This window comes from Macrobrachium nipponense, chromosome 28 (genome assembly GCF_015104395.2).
Source record: "Macrobrachium nipponense isolate FS-2020 chromosome 28, ASM1510439v2, whole genome shotgun sequence".
NCBI lineage: Eukaryota > Metazoa > Arthropoda > Malacostraca > Decapoda > Palaemonidae > Macrobrachium > Macrobrachium nipponense.
In genome coordinates, this window is record NC_087217.1 from 27,558,071 (window position 1) to 27,577,606 (window position 19,536).

General features: G+C 35.4%; 1 protein-coding gene across 3 annotated transcripts; it reads left to right on the forward strand.

Moving 5' to 3' along the window:
- The first annotated feature begins 905 nt into the window (after positions 1–905).
- On the forward strand, positions 906–12,689 carry LOC135201607 (hydroxyacylglutathione hydrolase, mitochondrial-like). Of its 3 annotated transcripts, none has more exons than XM_064230657.1 (8): positions 906–949; positions 4,605–4,699; positions 5,635–5,750; positions 6,097–6,218; positions 7,538–7,767; positions 8,171–8,274; positions 9,367–9,511; positions 12,387–12,667. In XM_064230657.1, the coding sequence occupies exons 2-8, from the start codon at positions 4,612–4,614 to the stop codon at positions 12,521–12,523; spliced, it is 942 nt and encodes a 313-aa protein (XP_064086727.1). In that variant the 5' UTR covers positions 906–949; positions 4,605–4,611; the 3' UTR covers positions 12,524–12,667. The 3 variants fall into 3 exon arrangements, with proteins under 3 accessions (XP_064086727.1, XP_064086725.1, XP_064086726.1); XM_064230655.1 differs by having other exon boundaries at positions 928–1,046; XM_064230656.1 differs by lacking the exon at positions 906–949 and adding an exon at positions 1,194–1,332 and having other exon boundaries at positions 12,387–12,689.
- Positions 12,690–19,536: the final 6,847 nt, after the last annotated feature.

The window sequence follows — 19,536 nt, forward strand, 5'->3', positions numbered from 1 at the left end:
CATTTTCATATATTTGTTTAGCTGGTTACAAAATTGTCCTATATCACTGTCATACTTTAATAAAATATAAAATTATTCAGACAACAAATTTTTTCGTTTCAGTTTCATGACAAAGTCAAAGTAACGGAATCGGACTTATTATTTTCCAAATCCATGAGCACGGTGGTGTGGTCCGGGATCCTACAAGTGTTCAGGTTGCATAATACTTTAAAAGATGGTCGTAGTAGCGTTACAACCAAGGCTGGGGCTTGTCAATCCTGGCGGAAAACAGGCGTTACATAATTTCTGTCAAAAAAAAAAGTTTCTAAAAAAAAATCTTAGTGGAAAAATAATTTATATAATTTCTGAACGCACTCTATCAGAAAAGTCAGAAAGACACAATGTCTTCGTATCTGCATATCCAATTTTCGAAAGTGATATTGGATAGTGTGATATAACATGAATAATAAAATGCATTAGAATATCTTTAATATGATTCGATATCAATAACCCATGTGACAGGCAAGATCCAGATTCTCTGGACCTTGGTGACAGGTGGAGCGCCTGACTATACCTTTTTGTCGGCTGCTTGTTGTCGGGCTGATCTGTGCTGTTCGGTTGCTAACAATTTCAGTTGATGGCAAAATTTGTGTGATAATTTTATGAAAATTATGCTATTTTCCATTTTGTAAAAATTTTGAATATTAACTAAATTACATTTAAAAGCTATACATTACGTCATCACACTATAATGAAGCCTGATATAGTATAGTATTATAGCGAATAGAAGTGTAATACAAATTCTGAATTATGAAAAGTATTGTACAAATTACTTAGAGTATATTTAAAACCTATAAATTAATTATTTACACTAAAAGTAGGATAGATAAACTATAATTTTACAGTGAACAGAACCTGTAACTAGCGAGCTCGTCAACTCGAAAGCTCATCGAAACAGATTGAGCGTAAGGTGAGTACTGCCGTCGAGGAGGAAACAAACAGCCTAACATTAAAATCTCATTTAAAAACCACTCTAAAACCCCATGACAAGCGAAGGAAGTTGAAATGTAAGTGCGACAACGAATAAAGCATTTCAAAATCACGCTTTTTCGCGGAGTTTTACGAATAAAACTGGTTAAAAAAGAGGTTAAATGTGAGCTTTCCGTTGTCGTCGAGGTCAGCTGGTTCTTCTTCTCAAGGTCGAGGTTGATGTCGGTCTTTGATGACGAAGCGTTTTATTTATTCTTCGAGTTGTTCCCTGTCGCCTTTTTCTCTCTTAGTTTGGCTTTTCACTCCGCGGTGGTCGCGTCTTTTACCCCGGCTGAGACGTGGACCTATTCATTTTTTTATAAGGTAGGCCTAAAGGTGATCGATCCTACGAGGTACCGGCCTAGATTACCTACTACCCAGTATGTGCTGATAATTTTGTATATTTTTTTATTTATTTATTGCTATTTAGTCTATTATACGACTTATTTTTATTTATTTATTCCTATTTACTCAGTTATACCTACTACCTATTTATTTTTATTTAGGTATTCCTATTTACTCAAACTATTTATTTTTATTTGTTCCTATTTACACTTATACTACTAAGCTACTCATTTTTATTTATTTACTCTCTTACACTACTTATTTTTTATTTATTCGTATTTAGCCTAGTACTTATATTTTTATTTATTTATTGTTTCTATTTACTCTATTACACATCTATAGGCATACAAATTCCTATTAGCTTTCTAAGAGTCAATAGGTACTATCTAGAGGCTGTACCTAGTAGGCCTGCTACTATAGTTAGTATCAATTGTCAATATAGGCCTATTGTTGTTTTTAAACAAAACTAATTCTGAAATTTGTAAGTTTTCTTAATGCATTGAGACCAGAGAATTCCTAATTCCTATTTGCTGGCCTACTATTTTTTTTATTTTTTTTTTTTTTTTTTGCTACCTGTCACCAGGCCAGGCAATTTTAATATGTGAATGACAAGCTCAATCATTGGTCATTCCAAATAAAAGTTATAGAAAGTTTATTATTACAGTCATTCAAAAATATTTATGCCTGGCGCATTTGGCATTTGTCTGCTAGAAATAGCCTAGTATCGAACTTACCTTTACATTGGTGTCCCCGTATTCACGGGAGATGTGTACCCAACCCCACCCCCTGAGAACAGTGAGAACCCATGAATAGTTGGAACCCCTATTAAAATGCTTAAAGTGGCCTATTTTGTTGGTTAAAACTCAAGAAAAACCCTCTTAAAATTGTTATACCTTTTTTTTTAATAGTTTTATCACACAGAGGGCATTTTATAATGAAATTGATAAAAAAAAAAAAAACAGCAATTTGTGGATATTTCTAAGAAAAATACCGCGAAGATGCAAGTTTCCCGCGAAAAATGGGGGCTATGTTCCAGAGCCAATAGCCAATAGCGTCCTCCTTGGTTTCACAGGGAAGCCATACTAATGGTTTTAATATGATTATCTCGTTTGGCAATTTGGTTAGTGCATTGTAGGGTATCGTGTGAAGAAATTATGGCACTGGTACTTTTCAATAGCCTTCACTTGAATATTTACCATTCAGTTAGGTTTTATTGTGTTTTTTTTTTTTTATTATATTTTACCTTTAGGGTACGGGAGGTATTTCACTTAGACAGCATTCATTAACTTTTCTTTTTAGAATAGCAAACTATTTGTTCTCTCTCTCTCTCTCTCTCTCTCTCAAATGGGTGCAATGCTGGTTTGAACTGCATGAGTTCTGCCTTTTGCCTTGCTATAGGCAGATTAGTTTGCCCCTAAACCTTAGCTATGTTAACAAACTTTAAGTACGGTATTGAAAATAATGTGTTGTGAGATGATACACAGACAGATATAATTGATTAAGAAGATAAGATTCACCCCTTATATATATATTTGTGGCCTTTATTATACTACTTTATTATACATCATGCTTAAAAGGAATATGTACAGACAGTCCCTGGGTTACGACGGTGTCGGCTTACGACGTTCCGAGGTTACGACGCTTGTCAATAGACATTATTTCCAGGGTTACGACGCATGTTCCAGGGTTACAATGCCTGCAATGCTCATCTGGGAGATGAAATATGACACCAAAAATGCAAAATAATAAATATTTGAAGTTTTTTTTTTTATGAAAAATGCCATAAGAATGCAGTTTATATAGTTTTCAATGCACCCAAAGCATTAAAAGTAAGGTTTTCTTAGGATTTTTGACGATGTTCCGGCTTACGACGATTTTCGGCTTACGACACGTCTCAAGAACGGAACCCCCGTTGTAACCCGTGGACTGCCTGTATACTAATTGTTTTCTCTTTTACAGTTTATTCATTATAAAATCAACTCCTCATCGAGTATTGTTGGAAGATGAAAAAATTTACTCCCAATTTTCATTTCCATAGAAGAACTGTTATGTAGCTTTTTTTTTTATTCAATATGTACTGTACAGTTTAATATCCACAGTATGAAAAACTTTTTGCTGTGCATTGTACTGTTTAAATGCATAAAGCAAGCAAGTGGGAAATGTTATGCCTTTTTAGCATATGGATTAATTTTTTTCACTTTTCCATTCTTCAACATTCATTAATTACCTTCATTTGAAAGTATAATAACATGATTTTAGTGTACAGTAACACAGAGCATATAATAAGCATCACCTTTTAGGGGGTTTATGTTCAGCACTTCATTCACTCCAAAAAATGTAACCCTTTTTGTATATCTGGTGCAGAGGTTTCTTGTTAGCATTACAAGGTAAAGTGTGACAATGCATTAATCTCAGGACTATGAGCTATGCTTCCTGTCATGATTTCAGACTTAGTGTCATAGTACTTGGCAGCATCTGACTTCTGTTGAAACGTGTGAGGCTAATGTCACAGCAGTTGATGCTCACTTGGTTAGGCTTATTTATGGGAGGGCAAATCTTAGAAGTTCTAACTCCCCTGCCTCCCCCCAAACTGTTTTTACAGTTGCTCTTGTATAGGAAACTGCAACGTTGGTGTCTTTCATTAAGTTAATGTTGGCTCTGTTGTATTTTAATCCTGACAACTGATAACCATAACTGTATAATGTAGAGGTCTGTTAAGATACAATAAAGTTTTGTACATACTTACCTGGCAGATATATCGATTAATGGCCACCCAGCCTCCCTCAGGAGACAGGTGGAAGAGAAATTATGACTTAGAAAACGGGAATAGTTCCAGACCCCGCCACCAGCGGCGGGAATGGTGGATCACCTGACCTACCTGTCGCGTGTGCCGCGAGTTTGAAATTCTGTCGGGACGACCGAGTCTATAGCTAAGTATATATCTGCCAGGTAAGTATGTACAAAACTTTATTGTATCTTAACAATATCATTTTAACATATAAGTTCAAAGATGGTCACTCATTTGCTTCAAATTTTGATGAGGTATATTTTATTAAGAACTATGGCCTTCATGACGTTGGTATGTATGAAGCATAGCATTAGTATTTATGTTAGAAGTTAGATAGATAGAAAACCTGGGAAGGGGTCATGCTATTGTCTCACCTCACTATGTACCATATTTCAGAATATGCACAAGACAGATGACAGATGGGTTTTATAAGTATGGCACATAATTTTGTTTTCTCTTACAGCGAATGAATGTTTGACCTCGAGTGGATGTTCCAGGTGGTATCTTCCGTCCTTCCTGAGTGGGCCTTGCAGCGCCTTACTGCTACTTACTTTCGAGGTACTGTGAACATTGTGTCATTAAATGTTTATGTGAAATGGGTGTACAGTATAGTATTTCTGATAGGCTATCTATAATTAACATATTGCTCACAGATTAACATTCATCATTTCAGTGTTGTGTACACTTTTGTTTTTCTCTTATCAAAACATTTTTTTTTTCTTCTTTTTTGCTGCTCATTAGCCATCTGTAAACTCTTGGTAATTGTTGTTATTCATAGGGCAATATTCACATTAGCAATGAAGTAATTGAGATAAGTTAAAGTCTGATGCCTACTTAAGCAAATACAGGCAGTCCCCAGTTTTTAAGACGGGTCCGGCTTACTATTTTCCGAGGTTACAACGCTTTTCAAATATATTCATCAGAAATTATTTCCTGGTTTACAACGCACGTCCCGGGGTTACAACGCTTACGACGCCAATCCGACAAAAGAAATATGGTTCCTGAACAGCAGAATAATAAAAAGTTAGAGTTTTTGATGAAAAACTCATTGCAAATGCAGTTTATATCATTTTCAATAACCCCAAGGCATTAAAAGTAAGGTTTTCTTAGGATTTTTGACAATTTTCAACAATGTTCTGGTTTATGACAATTTTCTGTTTACTCGCAACGTAAGAATGAAACCCCCGTCATAAGCGCCTCAGTGGCATGATCAGTATGGTCTTGCCCTGCCACCTCAGTAGCCGCGAGTTTGTTTCTCGGACCTTCTACTGAGGTGTTAGAGATGGGTATTTCTGGTGATAGAAGTTCACTCTTGATGTGGTTCAGAAGTCACATGAAGCCTTTGGTCCCATTGCTGAATAAGCACTCGTTCCATGCAATGTAAAAACACCACACAAACAAACCAGGGACTGCCTGTACTGTACTTGAAACTCTGGTAATTTTAATAGATCAGATATACAAAACCCAACAGTTGTCACTCTTGTTCATTTCAGCAACCGCTTGGTACTCGGTTGGAGTTGGGAAATTTCATAGCAATCAGAAAACCGTAGACCACACCAGCATGAAGGTGAAGATTTTGCCAGCTTTGTCAGACAACTACATGTATCTGGTTAGTATATTTCTGTGTTTGTAAATTACCTTCATTTTATAACTATATTTTTTTCACTGGCTCATTATATTCACATGTGTCTATCATATTGAAGCTTACTTTGGAAGTTAAAAACTTGAATGTAAACAGCACAGTGTTGGTGTTTAGTCATTAGCTTGTGTGTACAGGTGCAGGCTTAGTGAATTTTGATGTTTCTCATTCCAAGCCCAAGGGGTCTGCAAATATAATTTTTGAATAGACATCAATCGATAACAAAATTATCTTCTTTTCAAGCAGAATTGATACATAATGCTACAGTGAAGTAGAAAGTTGTACTGGAGACTGATTTAATAGTGTAATTTTACAGTTGATGGATGAGGAAACTAAAGAAGCTGCAATAGTAGATCCTGTAGAACCCAAAACTGTGCTAGCGGCTGTAGAGGAAACAGGAGCCAACCTCACCACTGTTCTTACTACACATCATCATTGGTGAGAATCTGCTTTCATCTCAAAGCCAAGTTTTGAAAAGTGTGATTCAAGTGTCACCCTTAGTATTTGTGTTAAGAGTATTGGTGATTTTTATTATTTTTTGTAGGGTTTTATGATGTCACTGGTGCACAAATTTTTACTGTCATAGGAGGGGGGGATGTCCCAGTTTCTAAAAGATTTATACTGAAAGGAGGTGGAGATAAGAGCAAGGAAAGGTAGAGAAGTTAGACAGTGGAATTGGAAGAGAAAAAATGAAATGGAAAAGATATAAGTGATAAATAGTACCATCTACAGTGCATCACTTGGACACACTGCAGGCAGTATATTGCTAAAACTTGGACTTCTTACACGTCTCTTAAATAGTTACTTGCAAAAGCAGCTCCCAAGCATAAAGTGTACACAGTTCATTTACATTAGCAAGGAGAGCGGTTACAGATAGAAGCAACTTTTCAGAAACTAAGCATATTTATGTAGGTTTTTCATTATCATAAAATGTTAATGGTAACCTAATTCTTGAATGGTCAACTTGTATCATCACAACCATATTAGGGGAATTAAATAAAAATGACTCCATCTTGTCATCTTTGGCAGCCAGAATTTATAAAGCTTGAAATTACTAGATAAAGAGAGAACTGGTTGGGTGTTTATCAAGTGAATATGTTGTTCGTTTCGCTTTTGCGAAAGACTGGTTGTCTTTTCTTACGACTGTCGTTCGTAAGCATTACTGGTTCCTTTTCTTCTCTCCTATGTGGTATCTTAGTAGAGTGGTTCTTCTTAGAATAAAGGAGATGATTCAAACGGATAAGTTGATAACAGTACAACAACTTTATTTCTGAACTCCAAGAGAGATAGTTCGGTCATGAGACCGTTCCGTTTGATCACTAGAATTGAACTGAATACTTAGAGCATCACGTCGATAGCGATACATTAGCTATCTCAGCGATTCACATAAAAAACATACGTAGTCTGCCGGCTCGGAAGTTACAAGTTTCCGGCGCAGGTTAACAGGTCAACCGCTTCCCATGGAAGGTGTTATGAATAGTTGACAAAGATATAAAACGATGATGTTTTCAAACAAACTTAAACCAGGCTACTGCAGGCATTGCATAGCGTGATCTAGATTTGTCTTAGTCACGTAGGACGCTCTTAATTTGCCAATGACCCCTCAGGTCATGGATTCTATTTACAGATATGTAATTATCTGTTCCTAAACATGTATTTATTACAAATACAGTACAGTGTGTTTGTGGTGGTACGCAGAATAAGTCAATTGAAAGTCCTGTTGACAGATGTTTAATTATTGTCTGTCTTGTTTTCAGGGACCATGCTGGTGGAAACAAACAGTTGGTGTCCCTCTTTGACAAACCTTTGCGAGTTTTGGGAGGAGATGATCGCATTGAAGCCTTGACCCAGAAAGTTACTCATGGAGATTCGATCAAAGTTGGTTCTCTGAATGTGGAATGTTTGTTTACTCCATGTCATACTCAGGGACACATTTGTTACAACGTAACTTCATCCAAACCTGACCACAATCCAGCTGTATTTACAGGTACAGTGCTATAACTCCCTAACCATTTGTGATCACAGTATTTAAAAGCATGAGGCCAATTACTTTGCTCACAGTAGTTTCACTTGCTGCTTTAGGTAATGTTCATATTCAATGAATATCACAAAAATAAAATCATTTGGTTAAAACATTTTTATTTTACAGAATACCAATTAGTCCCAAGATTAAGCATCATTTAACCCCAGAAAGTGTTAAGCTTTATTAAGGATTTTTCATTTTGCAAATTCTTCGAAATTTTGTTATACAATGAAGTAATAAATTTTTATAGGGGTTTATATAATCTTGGCTATTTTTGTCTTAATATTACAATTGGTAACATTTCTTACTGATGAGATATTTTCCTTGACTTGTGGATGTTTGGAAATAAGATGATTATCCCTCACAGGTGACACCCTGTTTCTCGGAGGCTGTGGGAAATTCTTTGAAGGAAATGCTACCGAGATGCACAGAGCTCTGATTGAAATTTTGGGCTCTCTTCCAGATCACACAGTAAGTGTCCAAGGCCACAAAGTAAGCTAACTTTTGGTAGGGTCTTTGTTCCTCCCAGCATTTTCCATACCAGTTTGCAGGATGACTCCTGAATATAGAGGTTCTAAGTTCACTTCTAGTCTTTCGTCTGGTGAGCACTTTTAGACGAAGATCCGGTTACTTCTGTTACAGATTTAGAGGAGCAAGCTATGTCAATTCTAAGTAATTTTGGCCACTAGGTTTGGTTAAGGCTGAAATAACTAGCACTAGGAAGCTTGAAAGTCTTAGGTCCAAAAAGTCTCAAATCCCAGATTTAGTCATTGTTGAGTGTAGTTAATGATTAGAAGTAATTGCGTAAAAGTTGCTTACAGACACCACGTGCTATACTTTGTCATTAAGCTTTCAAACCTTCCCAGGAGATGTGTTTGATAAATGCTGTTATTATTAAAAAGTAGTTTAGCCAAACTGCTGACTGAAATTTATTGACTCTTAAGGCAGATCTGAAGGATTTGTTCTTGAGAAAAGAAGGTTAAAAAAGTGCTTAAATAGCAAAAGATGTCAAAATATTTGTTCTAACAATAATGTAGGTAATTGAAGTAAGAAACTTAAAAGAGTCATTTGAGGTTCATTTCTTGGCATTGTAGTCAAGAATTAAGTGAACCCTACAGACTTATTTTAACGATATGTACAGTACTGTGCAGTAGTTGGACCCCTCAGTAACCCTTTGAGATTCCTAGAGGGTCACAGACTGGTCTACGACCAGTCACACCAAGACACCTGATAGGCAAAGCAATGTTTTGAGTTTATCGCTTGTTGCAAAGTTGTATTTCATTATGGAATGCTGATTATGGACTGATGGCGGTGATAAATGCTTGTCCTTTATTGTATTATTATGTTCAAGAGTAGAAAAAATAAAAAATTAATAATTATCAAATGATGATTAGAAGTGAGCCATATATTCCTACAGAAGAGTCATTTCAAATCATAGAATCTCAGAGGTTGACATATGCTTGCCTGAGAATGCTATCATCGAATCTCAAAGGGTTATTCATAGGGGAGGCTCAGCTGGATCAAAATTAAAAGTAGCTGGATTTAACTCAATATTTCTTTCAGCATGTCTATTGTGGTCACGAGTATGCAACACAGAACCTGAGGTTCGGTCGTCATATAGAACCGGATAACCAGGACATCCAGGAAAAGCTTGCTTGGGTGAAAGATCAGAGAGAAAAAGGCCTGCCTTCAGTTCCTTCTACAATAGGTACGTTACTGAGAGGAGTTTTTTTTTATGGCTGGCAGTAAAGGACAGTGGATTAACCTAAATATGACACTTATCCTTACATTAGCGGTAGCTGGGGTAGTCTTCAAATCTTGATTATAAGAGTAAGGCAGCATATTGTAAGGTGGTAAACATACTCTAGTCATAAGGATATGGCATAGTTACAGGGTTCAACCTGTGTTTATGTATTATCTTATTGTAAGTTGGTAATAGTAGGACTGTAAATCCTGTTGCTTTTATGCATATTAAGCTGAAATTTTGTTCTTTATTTTTTATGTTTTGTGTTTATTTGTGTATAGCATGACAACCTCAAGTTTTGTGTTTTGGAACCTAGGATTTTTCTGTTAAATATTTTGGGTATTTTCAAATTTGTGTGAGTTGTGGGCCAAGTGTATTAACGTATTCTGTATTTATTCAAGATGTCCTCTTTCTTATATTATATTACAGTTCTCTGTCCTGCTTGTTATTGAATTTTTTTATCAACTTTCATGCAGACCTGTTATTGTAGACTACAACTTAAATGCTTTGTGTTAATACTGCATTGCTGAACAACATTTTGAGATAACCCTCTAATGATAAGAAGAAATAGGTTAGAAGCGATCATAACTGAACTCCTAAATTATTGTGTACTTGTGACTATTGGCCCTATGTCAGGTGACTGGGTGGATAGATTGACACAATGATTAGAAGTGAACACTTTAAAATCTAATGAAAATGTAAGCTTATGCAACATGTGCTGCTGATTGGTCAAACTGAGCTTTTTACTTTTGTATGTAAGAAGCTTGCTTCATATAATGAATAAAGCATTTTGCATATATAGTATAAAAGTTTTCTGAGCATCAACCTGTGGATCAGCATTAGATTTAGCCTTAAAAATGCGTAGGTTTAATTCATAATATGTTTATGATACAAAATCTGCACTTAAATATTTGATTCCCCCCAGTAATAACTTTACAAGACAGAATTGGCAAGTTCTGTTATCACTGTGGCATGACTTGCATATTACAAAAAAAGTTACAAGTAAATGACAGTGATATTTTTATGATCATCATTCGTCATTTCCATAATAGAAGTAATAGTCTTGGTAACTTAGTAATTTTGAGTGTTTAAAGTTCTGTGATGTTAGAATTATGTCCTCTTGTAATTTTGCATTAAGAGTGAGTCAACCAGTTTTTTTTTTCTCATTATTATTATTAAAAAAGTATACAAGTGATACCCGCAAACTTAAAGTTCCTGAGGAAAATGTAACATTATGTCTAGCAATTCTGAGAGGCTAAGAAGTCATGAACAGCATCTGCATCTTGAAAGAAACTGTATGAAGCCCAGAATGCTGCGATGCATAATTGAGCTTACAAGATGTTTTTCATTATGCCATTTTTACTGTTGTAAATTCATAGTGGACTATGGATTGCCACAGTTTCACTTTGTCAAGGAAATTCTCATTACCAAGCATTGTTATGTTTTCAAAGCAGAATTACCTTCAGCATGACTTGAAATTAATGTTTAAAACTATCATCACCACCAATATTCCATCATTTACATCAACCTCAGAAGCACCATTGCTGTTTTTCAGAGCTACTGTCTCAAAAATTGTATAGTACACTGAGTTTAGCATTCATTTCATCAATAAAATGAGCTATAATGTAAATTCTGATGTGTGTCACCTTACCAAGTTAATCTTGTTATTCTTAAGTGATTTCATAGCCTGGCTGAAATGCATCATTGTGAATAACTTGCAGGCTTCAGGGGAAGTTAGAGCATTCATTCTGGTATATCTTTGGATTGGACTACACAAAATTAAACCCATGGAAATATTTGTTACAACTCTTACAGTTAAATGCATTTCACATGGTTGTCATAATGTCTGGCAACAGTTAATAACACATCATGGAAATTAACCCTTGAAAGAATTTTGGTAGAATATTCAGTATTTTCAGTCTTAACTGTTGCATGTATAGGGAGTTGTAGTATATAAAATAAAGGACAATTTATTTGCATATGCATGCCATTACCTGGGCCTAACGTTTGGGGGTTTCAGAGTGCTAGCATGTTCATCAGCTCACCACTTTTTTCATACTTATAACACTTGATAAATGTTTCATTGATAAAATGAATTATGTATACGTACATACATTTATATAAGTGTTTTCATGCATTTCTGTTTTATTCCTGTCCCTTATAACTATTTTATTATTTTGATTTGCTTTCCAGTATATCTTATTTACTTTATATTTTGCTTTTAGTATATTTGGCTTTATATTGATAAGCATGAATGTATAATATACTATGAATTGCAGTACGGTACTCAAGCAGGAAAGTTAAGAATTTTAACTCGAGTGGATTGGTTAAACATTTTGTGGTAGCAATAAGCATCAGAGATCTTTAATGGTCTCTGAATATCACAGAAGCTTCTTTAAATTTGTTTTAAAATATCAAGATGGATTACACACCTATTGGCATTAGCTAAGGACATAAGATTCTTTCAGTGCCATGTGTTAATGTATGAAGTTCCCATTACATATTAGAATTTCAATTTAATCCTAAGTGTGCTATTCAGATGTCATTATATACCATAGTTAGCATATTTTGGCCTCCTTTCCCTTTGCTGTACACATCCACATAAATTGTCTGAATATATAAGAAATAACTGTAGATATACAAAGACAATATAGTACAAATACCTTTACCTTTTTATGTCAGATATTATTATTATTATTATAATTATTATTACTTTTCATAGCTGTGTGAGATTTTATGTTACAGTGGTAGGTATTTAGCAGTAATTTACAAATGTCTTTTGAGTTTTTTGCTTGTCAAGTCTTGCATGGTCAGGTACTGATTGATTTTGTCATTGTAGGTGAAGAGAAAAGGATTAACCCCTTCATGCGTGTGACAGAGCCTTCTGTGCAACAGCACGCAGGGACCACTGAACCAGTAGCAACAATGGCTGCCATTAGAGCAGAGAAAGACAACTGGAAGCCAACTAAACTTTAAAATACCTCCAGATCAAATATTTTACCAAGTTTGTTCAAATTAAAGCTTCCATACTCTGCCTAGGTATGTGCTTTTAGATGAAGAATCGTCAGTTAAGATGCAAAAGAATTATAGTACAGATTGTTGTAATGAAGGCCACATAAATTGTAAGATACCTTTTATACTCATTTTGTTGTTTTTTGTACAAGGAAGAATAATGTACATTTATTTGCTCTTGAAAGGTAATTTTTATGAGACATGCAGTTGCTTGTAAAAGTATGATTGGATAGTTTTTAGCCTAAAAAATGTTGAAGAGGCAAGTGGCAAGGAGGGTGTTAAAGACTTGGAAACCACGATTGAAACTAGAATGTTTTCAAAGCTAGAATAGTTCAGTGTTTGGATGGATAGTATATTTATGCTTATCACTGCCATCTTGTCAAATTCTGCAATATTGGTGTGTAATACAAATTACTTACAAGCAAATGTAAATAGCACATGACCCATTTTTCTTTGAGGTTTCTAGGAGACTCAGAAATGTACCTGTGTATTATAGATACTAGGAAGATAATTCACTCCTGAGTTGTGTTAGATGGTAAGTTTTCCTGAGTTGTGTTAGATGGTAAGTTTAGAGAGCCAGGATAAGTAAAGAGATTATTGGTATTACTGAATTGATGTTTACTTATCTACTTATCAGATTAAAACGTATAGGATAGAGACTGAGTGTTTACTGTGCTTTTTATGCTGTTGGTGTTGTCACAGAACTTTTTTAATGACCTGTCAGACTGCACATACTGAGAATTGTGTGCTTGTGGGGTGAAGTAAAAATGAAGTGTTCCTATGTTTTACAAGATTTTGTATATGAGTCATGATTAACAGTATTTTAAATGTGTAACTGTCAGTTTTTCCACAACATTACTTGAATGTTAAGTGATAAAAATGCATTAATAATTACAATAGATCAGTGACATACTAAAAGGGAAGTAACCTTGAAGTCCTGTACCATGTAACGTAGACTACAGAATTTAGGGCATAACTTACCAGAGACTATGCATGTGAGGGAACTTTTTACTGAATAAAGTTTAAAAATACCTCAGTTGTCATGTTTAATCCATGGTTGCTAGAATTAGTTCCCAGCACCATTCTAAATAAATCCTTTAAGGAAATATTACAGTTATCGCAAAATACGAATGTAAATATCGCTACTATCAAATAGCTAACCAAACCATTGGGTCAAGATTCATAACTCTTTGTGTCCATAACATTTAGATAAATAAGTTACACTTGAAGATTTTATAGGATCAATTAGGAATGTTTTACTTTATTGACAAAACTTTTATGGTTAATTTCCTAGATTTTTTATGAACTGTTGTATGTTTTTTATTATCACTAGGATTCTCCAAATCAGAGTATTTTGAGACACTGTTGATGGGTCAAACATTTATGCCCATTTCAAAGAAAACCAAAATTACGTTTTTATGCTATTTTTTTCAGAGAAGATTGTTGAAGTTATGTTTAATTTTGTTTAAAACTTATATTTTTATCTGTGAACATTGCTATTTATCATAATAGATATCAGTCCTCATTTGCTGTTAGTCATAATAGATTTCAGTCCTCATTATCATCAGTGTTATTACAACAGATTTTCTCTTTGCAATGTTGGAAATTGTGTTCTCTCCACTTTCCTCTGCACCGGCTTAAAACCCAATCTATAGTCAAACTCATCCTTTTTGGCCAGTGGGGCTTTGGTCACAATAGGCCTGGATTTTCTGCACAGTTGCCACAATTCTATTAAATACGCCACGACAGTGACGAAGAAATGTGTCTTGATATTTTTTATACTAACTAAATATATGGTAATTAGTGTCTTATAATAAAACTTCATTTGTTTAAGAATGACTAAGTTTTTGATGGGAGAATTTATATTATTAAAAATGTTTTCCTGAGATTTGACAACACCGCTGTACTGTCATTTTGTTCTGTGGCCACCTCTCTCCGTCTCTGGACACCAAAAGTCATTCTGTGTCACTGAGTCACTGACCCAACATGGATACATCTCCCACTCCTCGCTGCCCCTGCCTGCATAGTCAAGCAAAGGAAATAATTTACAATGTAAATCGGTACTTTTTAGATGAAAAGGCCAGCGGGGCACCTTTGTTGCCATTCACTCAATCTCTTGCTCGGACAGCCAAAGCCACCAAAGCAAGTGAAAGGACTGTTAGGAGGATTTGCAGCAAAGCAAACCAAGACTGGTGGCTAGAAGCTGAACAAAAGAAACCTGTCTTCCATTCACCAACAAAAACTCAGCCTGCAACGGTTACTAATTTTGATGACTTTGATAAGTGTATCCTAAGAAGAACTGTATTGGCAGTTTACGAGAGAAGTGAAATCCCTACTCTCACCAAAGTCATGGAAGAGCTGAAGGAGAAAATATCTTACAAAGGTAGCGATGAATCACTTCAAAGAGTCCTTTTGCAGATTGGCTTCCGATTTTCTCAAGTTGATGGCCGTAAGTTCCTTATGGAACAAAATGATGTTGCTCTTGCTCGCACAAGATTTTTGAGAAAGATGCGGCAAGTCAGACAGTCCTTTGAAAACTTTGTTTTTCTTGACGAAACCTGGGTCAATCAAAATTACACTGTTGAAAAGTGTTGGACTGACAGGGCCTCCAAACAAGCAACAGGAGTAAAGCCGCCTACAGGAAAAGGAAATCGCCTCGTCATTCTTCATGCAGGAAAGAAAGAAGGCTTTGTCGAGTATGCTGAATTATTTTTCCAAGCAAAAAATGATGGTGATTATCACAAGCAGATGAATGCTGCAGTTTTCGAGCAATGGTTTAAAACCCAGTTGTTACCCAACATCCCCCCGAAGTCTGTAATTGTGATGGACAACGCATCATACCACTCGAGGTGCTGGAAAAAGACCCAACAAAATCTTGGAGAAAGGAAGTAATAAAGGACTGGCTTATTAAGAAGGGTGCACATCTACGTGACGACATGCTGAAAGTGGAGCTCTCTGAACTCACAAAAAAAAAAATGAATAATGGGAAGAAAACTTACGTGATTGACACGCTTGCTTCAGAAGCAGGACATAAAGTTGTATGACTACCCCCATACCATTGTCAATAGAGCTTATATGGGCTCAAGTAAAAACTTACACATCCAAGAGAAATACATTCAAAATTGCTGAACTAAAGCATTTAGTCAAAGATGCTTTAAACACTGTGACAGCAGAAAACTGGAAGCAGGCAATAAAACAGGCCGAGAAACTTCAAGAACAAGATGCAAAGTAAGATATATCCGTTGAGCGATTTATAGAGTCATTCGTCATTAACATCAAGGACCGATCAGACGACGAATCTCCTGATTAAACAGCATGGAGAGGATTAGGCATACTAGGGAGACCTCTATAAAAAAAACGTACCTTGACTTTTACTTCCATGGTGGTGTGGAAACCAAGTCAAAATAACAAGGATCAGTCTGAGAGAGAGAGAGAAAGAGAAAAAGAAAGGGGTGGGGCGGAAGTACCTGGGTAGACGTGGCAACGGTGGGGAAAATACCCGGTATTCTCGACCAACGCCTCACTGGCCAAAAAGGATGAGTTTGACTATAGTCCGACTCTTTAGCTGTGTTGTTTATTTTTTATTTCACACCCTTTCCTGTTTCTGTTCCCTCTTCCTACCCTCCTGTATCTCCAAATACTCTCATCTATTCCTGTGACCTCCTCCATAAAATTTGTAACCTCATCAGCAGCTCCTCCCACCGTAGTAGCAACAATATTTAAAAAATTATTGTATACAGTTTACCGAGGAAAAACTACAATGTAAAGTCAGTAACTTTCAAATATCATTATTATAAACAATCCAATTTGAGGACCATAATTGCTATCCTGCAAATGATGCAACACTGCATGTGGAAACAGTTAATGTGCTTGAATTGGCTGTGTTGCCCAAATGACTGTGACATGCATACATATGGGAATCCAAATCAGAAAATATTTGCATCGGTTAACCCCAAAATAAATATCTATTGACTGGAATATGTGATGATTGCAGAGCAATGATCACTTTCTAGCATTTATAACACTGGAGAAATTCCTCCTTATCAATATTTTACTTAATAGAGAGCATAAAAAAACTTACAATTCATTATAAATACCACTTAAAAGGCTGCTCCTCATCCTTCTAAGCACAAAGTCTTTTGACAGTGTGAACAACCAGTAGGAAGGTGAATTTGTACACTAACATCAGAATAAACAATATATGAAAAACAAAACATTCACGACAGTCATCATTGGTGTGGAAACAGATACAGTGTGTATACTGAATCCAACATACAATAAGAAGTGTGCTATATTTAGAAGAAATAAGATAAGGAATTTTATCGTGTGGCAATATGTCTTGGAAGACATTATGTCCAGAATAGAATTTATGAAACAGTACATGAAAACGTTGATATTCTTAAGGGTATTTTTAAAGAATAGCATAGACAAGAACTTCCAAGAAATTTAAAAAAAAAAATGGTTTAATTAACCATTAGTTATATTAAATTTTGAAACTAGAAGAGGATTTTGAGTATGCTTTTTTTTTTTTGGAAATTATCAAACACCAGGTACAAAACAGGAAATCATACTTATTGCAGGTTTACAACAAGCTTTGGCTAACTTTTCATAAAGATTTGTCCAATGCCATAAGAATTACAGTAGGTAAACCTAAAAGTGATATAGGTAAAGCCAACAATAGCAGACCTGTCCCCTCAACCAGCTCTTTAAGTAAAGTTCTTGGAAAAAAATAGTCCATGCCAGACTGTACAGTATAGTATACTTAAGTCCAACATTATAACTTTGTCCCAGTTTGGGTTTCCAAACACAGCTCTTGTAGAAGACCATATTAGCTCAGGCTTTCAGAGTAAACAAATGAACAGCAGGGATATCATTTGATATCCAGAAGGCATGACACAACAGAGATGCTCAAGTCTCTCTACACATTCCATTCTTTAACAATAATATTCCTGCTCGCTTGTCAGTACTCATATTCTCAAGATGACAAGGTCCACACCATGCAATATATGCAGGTGATTCCAAACCTGACAGGTTGAGGATTCTCTACCATTTCACCTGATAAAAAACAAATTAATTCTGTGTAATAAACAGTGAATCTCTTTTCACATCAGGCCTCTGTAACAGATTTGGCGCTCAAGATTATTAAGCATATGTCACCACAGAAATTGGCTAAAGTGCTATTGAAGCCCTTCAGTGTCTAAAAGTTCATTTGTAGGGCAGAGATATGGTAATCAAGTTTAAATTCCACAATTAAATAGAAGCTGGTGTAAACTTCAAGATTTGTGGGATCCCTGATAAGTTGCGATGGTGCTTTTGAAGTCAGATAGAGTAAATAATTTTTTTTCATATGACACTAATCTTAATGTAAACATTCATGAAATATTTGTTTTGAAAACAATACATATCTTTGTCGGGTAATAAGGACTTAATTTATTTCATGAAGCCGTAGCAAAACATGTCTCATTAGGAGAATTAATTATACTAATTTTTGAAGTATATGTTAATTTTTTAATAACAGTACAAATTACTACACGTGTATTTGTATGTTGTATGAATACAATGCATTTAATATTGTAACAATGGTGCTTACATTTTGCCAGCTAATTCTCATGGCTGCCATTGGATCAAGATTTATTTTGTTTGATTGAACAAGTAATTGATTTCTTAAATTGCTTTGCACACATCTTCACTGTTAAGTTTCATGTACTGTAGTTACCTGTGTAGCAATACAGTTGGGCAAACTCTATAACCAGGTGAAATTTATAATTAATGGGGATGTTGAAAAAAACAGATTCTGAGCTAACTCGATAATGAACTGGATCTGTGAATTGGCTTTATTTTTAGCGAATTCAGACCCTTCCCTTGCAAGCTACCTATAGAGAACTAATCTAGACAACAGCTAATTACTTGGTCTCAAGATGGCAACTTTAGTATATACATTACGATAGTTAATGTAAGGTGTAACCCGTCCTCCAATGAAACTGAAAACCATAGGCAATTTGATTTGAGGTATCGAGATCTGATCCACAAGTTCACGTTCTGCCTTCTTAAAGGTTGTTACTCTCCATAATTGTCCTTTGTCATGTTAGCATCTACCAGCTCAGTCTTCAAATTACTGGCTGCAGGTTTCCTTTATACCCCAAACTTTATCTAATTATGATCATTCACCAGTATTTTATTCTCCATTTTTACATATTTTTCTCCTCTTCCACTAAACAATCCTGAACAACTTTTTCTTCCTTCATTGTTTGACCTTTCAAGATTCTAGTCCTACAGCTTTTGCCCTGCCACCTCCCTCTGTATGTGCTACTCTTGCCCTTTGTCAGCTTTGGCTTCTTTGTCATTCACCTCTTCCTTTCCCTTCACTTCATCAAAATGCATATTAGTGAATTACCATTAAAAATTTCTTGCATTGTTCAAACGTGGAATTTTTCTTCAGTATACGTACATATGATTAAGCAAGCTAGGTGACTATCTTTTAGAGGTGTACTATTTCATAGAGTTACTGAAACATCTTTCATATTTTTCAATCTAAAATAGTTTCTCAGTTCTGCAAAGACAAGCTTTCCATTGTGTAGCCTATACTAATATCTTCGGTTCCTTATTTTGCTTTTCTTCATATTCAGATCTTGTGCTCCATATTAAATACTGTATAGTGATTTACTCTGAATGCCTTTTATAATTGGTTACATTTTTCACTACTCCTAGTCCTAAAATCTCAAGATGGCCACCATCACCATGCTACAAACTAAATTTGAAATAAGTTTTTCCAGTGGGTCCATACAATTCCCTCCCTACTTTGTTGGACTTTCACCAGCTACTTGGTTTTACATCTAGCCACACATGATCAAATCACCTCTCAACACCACAAAAAACCTAATCCAAAATAAGACTTCCATATACGCATATCAAGCAAAATTGAAACCATTCAAGAATTTGGAAATAATCTCTGAGAATCACCAAGAATAGGATTCCAA

Bases quoted from the DNA above. Each gene is read 5' to 3' on its own strand.
- LOC135201607 (XM_064230657.1), top strand. From the start codon at position 4,612: ATGTTTGACCTCGAGTGGATGTTCCAGGTGGTATCTTCCGTCCTTCCT. The intron at 6,219-7,537 runs GTGAGAATCTGC...TCTTGTTTTCAG, and splicing joins CTTACTACACATCATCATTG to GGACCATGCTGGTGGAAACA. The intron at 7,768-8,170 runs GTACAGTGCTAT...TATCCCTCACAG, and splicing joins CAATCCAGCTGTATTTACAG to GTGACACCCTGTTTCTCGGA.